General features: G+C 39.7%; 1 protein-coding gene across 1 annotated transcript in view; it reads right to left on the reverse strand.

The window, feature by feature from the left end:
* LOC136444501 (uncharacterized) overlaps positions 1-6,469 on the reverse strand; it is a 148,231-nt gene extending 141,762 nt beyond the window's left edge. The window contains exons 1-9 of the mRNA XM_066442076.1: positions 6,372-6,469; positions 4,925-5,129; positions 3,746-3,851; positions 2,917-3,063; positions 2,404-2,611; positions 1,530-1,584; positions 1,014-1,110; positions 611-755; positions 154-247 (exon numbers count right to left, since the gene is read on the reverse strand). Coding sequence (XP_066298173.1) covers positions 154-247; positions 611-755; positions 1,014-1,110; positions 1,530-1,584; positions 2,404-2,611; positions 2,917-3,063; positions 3,746-3,851; positions 4,925-5,030 — 958 coding nt within the window. The 5' untranslated portion in view covers positions 5,031-5,129; positions 6,372-6,469. The remainder of the gene's footprint in view (positions 1-153; positions 248-610; positions 756-1,013; positions 1,111-1,529; positions 1,585-2,403; positions 2,612-2,916; positions 3,064-3,745; positions 3,852-4,924; positions 5,130-6,371) is intronic.
* Between the last annotated feature and the right edge of the window lie 901 nt (positions 6,470-7,370).

Below are 7,370 nucleotides of genomic sequence, written 5' to 3' on the forward strand. Positions count from 1 at the left end.
ATCAACAAGACATTAACTTTGACATTAGTTAGTGGACAGTACGAGATCCATTGTTTCTTTGAATCACGTAGCTACAGCAGTAGTTGCAACACCACATGGTGTTTTTTTTCGTTTAATGTAAGAAAGAAAAATGATGAGTGGAAGTAAACTCACGCCTAAATGCTGCAGCATACTGCCCAAAGCCTTTGGCCCTCAAGAAATCCACTACATCATTCACAGTTACAAGGTCTGCGCTGCTGTAAATGGTCTGTAGTAGACAATAGCATAGGTCAAACAGTCAATTGAAGTGAAGCATGATGCCTTTTTATGATGCTAGTAGTAGTGCAATTCGGCTTCGCTACGGTTTGCGTTATCAGCCAGGCACGACGGGTCATCCATATTCTTCTCTATAAGTGTGTTGGGTTCTTTTACTGAAGTAGATGATACATTTGCTAATACAAGAAATTATATAACAACAAAGTTACAACGACAAAGTGCTGAGCGCAACGAAAAGGCGCTCATTAAAATTAACGTTACCTATCTCGCTTATACAGATATCAATGAGATACAAGTAGGCGACATATTTGAAGAAAAAAAATGTCCATCTAAGTTACTATGATTCTATAGTTACCGTTTCATAAATCAAGCTGTCTTCATCCTGTGTCTTACATGTAGGATTCTCAGCTGATTCCTTGACGGGAGGTTCGTCTTTTGTGATTGTCTTCAGGCCTATCTGAAGACCTGTAAGGCCCTGGTCGTCTCTGGTCTTTCTTTTCCTTTAACAAATCAATGATGTGCAACAATCATTATAGTCACCAAGCAGAGCTTTGTGTGAGGGTTTCAGACTGGGTCAAAAATCTGACCGCACGGCCCCCAAGGTGGTACATGGTGCGGCCATCAGATATTGTACCTAGTCAGAAGCCGTCACGATTTTACCCTAAACGATCTGCTGGAATAATGTCAGAGCCATCGCAAATAGTGCTTATCAATCATGACAAATCAATGGATTACGCTCTCTGTAAGGCCTTACTTACCTGTAGCATATTACCCCTACTGTCACCAGAACGATCACAATCAGGGCAGCCACACTGCCACCAGCGATGGGGGCGATAGAAACAGTAGCAGGTTGTTCTAGAAGGAAATAATTACATTATGTCATATCAATGAATTACCCTGAGAAACTATTCTAACTACGTAGGTACAAAGACGTTCATAAAGAACGGCAGCCCATAGTTCTCTTCCTGACAATAATTTTCAATAGGATTCTGTTAGATTATATCCAAGAATAGTTGTATTACTATAAAGCTACTAAGAGCTTATAAAAGCGCGTAAAACTAACAGTTATCGTGAATCGCTTTCTAGGGATTTTCTTTCTAGAAGCCTGTGGCCCCATCCATTGTTATATAAGATGATTATTGTAAACCTCAAATGTTTTGAACATCAATATTTGTTGATTTGTTCTCATATTAGAAATATAGGATAACTTGAGATAGATTGAGAACAGTATATATGTATAAGTATATATAATACATACAATCCATAAGGGTTACCTTGGTTGCCCGCTTCTGTGATCACAGGCTCAATATACCCACTTGTGGTGAACAACTGAAAATGGAAATCATGACATATATATATAGCACTAAGTGTATGAACTGCTTTCAATTCTGATACATCCAATTCATTTCATTGATTGCGTGACTTGTAAACCTAACACAGGAATACAGATTGAATAAGGACAGGAGTTGAAGCAAAGTAGTTGAAAATCTTACGGAGTACAAACTCAAATTATGCAATTTAGGGATTTATTTGCAAAATTTGTATCTGTTGATGATCCACTTTCCATAAACTACATACGTTACATGTATTTGAGTCTTATAATGGAAAACACTGCAAATATAGATTTTCCTCCCAATTAGCATAAATTTCACTTCAGTGTGTATATCTCTATCTAAGCTACCTGCATACTAAATATCATGGAAATCCGTTGTCCCCTTTGTTCAGTTATTCTCCTTCGAAGATTTTTACAAAAACGCCCCTGCAGTTCCAGAGGAAGCTGCTAGGGGGCCCAAACCTACACCAGTTCTTTATTACTTCACAAGCTATCTGCCAATTAAAAGTCAAGACCACAGCCCGTCTACGTCAAAAGATACAAAAATTGAAGTTCTGCTGCAGTACCAAGGTCACATATATACCAGGGGGCCCAAAATCGACCTTAAACTTCAGCTTCACAACACCTGCCCACATGACAAATATCATTGTAATCCATCAAGAGGTTCCTGAGTTATACTGACTATAGTAGTGCGGAAACACAAACAGACAAACAAACAAACAAACACACACACAGACACACCCAATACTATATCTCCATTTTTAATGGAGATAATTATTGACAAATGTATACGTTCAACGACGATATATAGATACCCTTTCAGTGTTGCGCTTGCGTCTCCTGGCACCAGAGTCCACGTAGCACCTTACTGCTGCTGTGTATTTCTCCCTTGACCGGAGCGCCTCATTTCCAGAAATCTTTGCCAGTCTGGGATCTGCAAGTTCACTCCGCTCACAGCACCACTGGTGACCACAGGGTCCCCCATCACCAATCTGGACTACATCAGTGCTTTTGTACTGCTCTCTGGTGGAAGAACCGACTTTACTTAATGCAAATTAAGTGCCTCGAGCTCGTGAAATGAAAAACGTTTTGTTTACATTGAGACTTAGTAAGAGGACTAAACATACAGTACGAGTATATACGACACTTGCACATAAGCACTTTGAAGGCCCGTGATGTTAAACAACACTACTAAATATGGGGAGGGCGTTTTGGTGGCTATCCTTCAGCAGATTCTTCAGTGTGATTCGTCCATTCCGGTACATTCGTAAATGTGATATTTGGTGATCTCCTGGTGTTATGATACAATGAATATCCAGCTTACTTACGTTGAAAGTGATAAAGCTACATAAGGTTGAGTTTTCCCGTCCTCAGGAGCGTCTTCGGTAAGCATGACGTCAGGTTCTCCAACTCTTGTTTTCAGGTCAGCAAGGCTCTCGTCTTCATTCATGCTGATGAGGATGATTTGGCAACAGCTGAAGAATACGAGGAGTACAAAAATGTCTTTGTTTGTGAATAAAGGCAAAAAATATGCATAGATATATTTTCTAAACTCACTATACTAATTGTGCCTCGTGATAGCTAGCCTGGTCCCAGTCCCTAGGGGTCGGCTTAGGGGTGTTTTACCGGGCCCAGTCTGCTTTACTCATGGCACATGGCACACTCACGGAAACATGACCCAGGCAGTACACACATGAGATTTGCTGCAAGAGCGCCGAACAAGATCCTTCATTATCACGATATTTCACTTTGTACGGATTAGTGATTGGAACAACAACCTTTGGTACTTACTTGTGCTTCTAAACAAGGTGTAAATTGATCCCCAGTAAACACAAAATAGCATATTGCTACATGATGCAACCAACATGTTCCACTAGCCAATTATCATAGCACAACCAGACTCATATCATAGCAGTGCCCATGTCCAGTCGCTCTGTTAGACCGCGGGACACCCGGGGCTTGGAGGGCCATATATCGAGAGGATTTTTTGTTATTTCCTACCTTACCGCGGGTGGCGACCTAATCAAACCAAGGTCGTAAACACATCCCGAGCGGACTAAGCTGTCTGGGCGGGCGGGGGTCACGCCCAACACCGTAGAGATATCGGGGAGCCCCCGATGGTATGCTTTTCATAAGAATGCTGGACCTAGTACGTACCGTATGGGACCATTCCTCTCGCTCACTTCCGGAAGGACCATGGGAAAAGACGTTGGCGAAGGGCTTGGAGGTGGGCCGGTAGGGAGTACTGGAGGCGGCGGTGGGTCTATATTGTAAAAGAAAAACGTGACTTCGTAGAAACATTTATAGCATATTGATTTTGAACTAAACATTGCACTTTGATCTTTTACAGCGTATACTCAGAAAGTGGATATTTTACGGAAAATATTCATGCTACTTAACGGATCACAATAATCCCAACGGGAGTCATAACGCGTCATTAAAATCGAAAAATCTTACGACTTTTCAACAAACTCTCAAGATTTGATGAAAATCTCGAGATCGTTTGAAACAATCTAAAGATCTTTCGAAAAAATCTCAAGATTGTTAAGAAAATCTCAAGATTGTTAAAAGAAAATTGTAAAGTTTGTTTGAAACAATCTCAAGATTGTTTGAAAATATCAGATTGTTTTCAAAAATCTCAGTATTGTTGTCAAAAATCTTAAGATCGTTTTAAAAATCCCAAGATAGTTTAAAACAAGTTTAAAGAATAGTTACAGAAATCTCAAGATTGCTTTATTTATTTATTTATTTATTTAATGTAATCTTGAAATCAATGTTGACAATTGAACACATATACTAATATGTCAATACGAAAATTAATCAGAATGGTTTTATCTGTTTGTGAGTTTTGATTTGGGGCAGCTGACAAGGTTTTAATGGCGAAAATGAAACTAACCAAATCCTGAATAGCTAAAGCCCCATTCACATACAACTTATGATATTTTAGTTGTACAGTTCCTGGTTTAAACAAGAAAGCCATCTGTCATGCATTTGAGAGGTGGGTGCTTTGGTTTTTACATTGAGCATTGTAGACATTTTGGGCTCACATAAAACTTTCAGCATGGCAAGACTGTCGTTCGAGTATTTTTTGTCTTTCAATGATTGACTTATACGTCCTGTAGGACTTTTCATGGCTTATATGGTTTTAAGTTCTTACTTGCAGGAATGTGTAAATGAAAAGAAATAGATGAAAGTGTACCTTTCCTATTACTAATGTCAACTACTTACACGATACAAACAAGGATGTTTCTCGAATAAGTAAAATGTGTTTTTGAAACGTCAATTTGCCAACAGTTTCTGGTAGCTTGTTGTGTTCGTAACATGAACATTTCTCACCAAATCTTGTCACTTCACAACTGAACTCTTCGCCCTTGTCCCCCTCGGCACAGGTTAGCGCACGGGCTGTGACTGTGACCATTGAGTTGGCGGGGAGGTCAGCCATTGACTTCGACCACTAGTGTTGATCCAAACCCAACGTGTCATAGCTAACGCCTGGTTCAGACTCGTCCGGATTATGAAGTGGTGTGTCTGTATATGTCACCTGTGTAGAATAAGTCATACTTAGTTCACGACTCGTCTAGTTACCTTCGCCAAGAAGGTTATGTTTTGGGTAGCGTGTGTTTTTATCTGTTAGTGAGTGTGTGTACATAAATCGAGAAGGCCTGTAAGAATTGTCTTGATATTTGGTATGTAGGTAGGACTTGATGAGAAATGGAAATGATTAGATTTTGAAGCCCTAGCGGCTTGGTACTGTGGTGGAACGTCCTGTTTTGATAGCTCGTGTTCTTGACATGCTATGGTTTTTAAGTGGTAGATAGCTCTTGGGCCAGAAAGTAAGTGGTATAGGTATGGGTCCCCTAGCGTCTTTTTGAACTGCTGGAGCAGGCTTTGAAAGAGAATTACTCAAAAAGAGATTAATGGATGGTCATGATTTTTGGTATGTAGATAGCTGGAGTGGAGATTTATATAATAATATATTCAATATGCAAATCATAGCTAATTTACACAATTAAAGAGATAGTTGATACATCTGCCACATTTCATGATAGGACTCTCAAACATGTACAAAGGTAACTGAGGAAGAGAGAAAAATTGATATATATCAACTATGTAGATAGAGACCTCATTTGCATAATTAATGAGATAATACTATAACTCAGAATGGGGTTGACGAATCATCATTTTTTTGTATGTTGATAGATTACGTGATATTTTGTTTAATTAGACAATGAATATGCAAATCAAATTCTAATTTGCATAATCAATTAAGGAAATTATAAAAACCTGCTGCGTTCCATGATAGGACTTTTCAAATATGTGACATTTGTAACTGAGGAAGAGAGGAATGTTGATAGATAGAAAATATGCAAATGGCGACCTAATTTGCATAATTTTTGAGAAAAACAACAATAATTCCATACTAGCAAATGACGGCAATTTTATTCTTATGGCGTTTGGAAGTTATGTGAATGTGAACTGTACTTGTGAACATCGTTAGATATGAATTATGCTAATGATGATCCTACTTGCATAATTGATGATAAATGCTAGAATAATCTTCTTTGTCAAGGTCATACTTTGGACAACTTCTGCTATTTGGGCGGAGAAGATGATCAACTGGTATGATTTATAACCGATGAGAAACACTCACAATACGCCAGTCATAAAGGTTAAACTTATTTGGCGAATGTATGAAGTCGTGGATTTCTACTTTAATCATCCGATAACAGTTCTTACGACCTTAAATTATGCAAATGTCTCGCACTGACGCCATTATACTTACTTTGTACCCTGACAGCCTTCCTCTGGTTTCTGTAGGAGCTGTCCAGGTTACTCCACATTCGCTGTTTGCCATTTTTGTCACATTCGGAGCATCTGGGCCTAATGATTAAAATATGCGATTGATGTATGTCGTTATGAGGCAGGGTAGCGATATGGTATCATACGGATGTGTTAAAAAAAATCTGTATTCAATTTTGCGACAAATTGTTGACGTGTAACTGAATTCGTGATTTGGGCATTGTTTTGAATTGAAAACTTATACTTACAGCCATCACTTGTGCGGGCCACATATGGTTGGCTCTCATTCCCACGGTAGACGGTGTTGATGGCTGATATCTGTCGGACACAAATGGCACGGAACAGATAATCACATTACATCATTGACCCACCTATAAGCCTATTTCAATTATGCTAAGAAAAATTAAAGGATGCATCATTATATGATACATCCATGGACAACTCTTTCATACGGTCCTTAGACACCTATATATATCAATTACAGAAACATTTGATATTCGCAAGGTTGCAGGAGGAGGTTGTAGTTCCCACTCACAGTGACAGAGTAGTTGTGAGCAGGCTGCAGGTGTGATGACGTCACCACAGCTGTCAGGTTCTCCTGCTGCAGTCCTGACGTCATGTTCTCCTGGTAGAACGGTTCCCCACCGGTACTGTTGTACAGGCTGACTCGGTACGCCTGCAGCTGACCGTGGATGTGGTCAGGGCGCCGCCAGGCTACATGCAGCTGGACCGGCCGAGGGATGTTCGGCGTCTGACAGTTACAGTCGTGCTGATCTGCAAACGTCTGGATAACTGGGGCTGTTGGGTCTACGGTATATTGGTACATAAGAATGTATAATGTAGATAATATTGATGTTGAGGACTCTAGTTGACAATGGCTTACAGTATAGTAATATTAGGTTAAATGCTGGGGTTCCACAATGTAATTAATACACTGTAATGGCATATCCATCATGCTTAGCATTCTACCCTCACCAACTTG

The sequence above is a fragment of the Branchiostoma lanceolatum genome, chromosome 11, assembly GCF_035083965.1.
Source record: "Branchiostoma lanceolatum isolate klBraLanc5 chromosome 11, klBraLanc5.hap2, whole genome shotgun sequence".
Classification (NCBI taxonomy): Eukaryota; Metazoa; Chordata; class Leptocardii; order Amphioxiformes; family Branchiostomatidae; genus Branchiostoma; species Branchiostoma lanceolatum.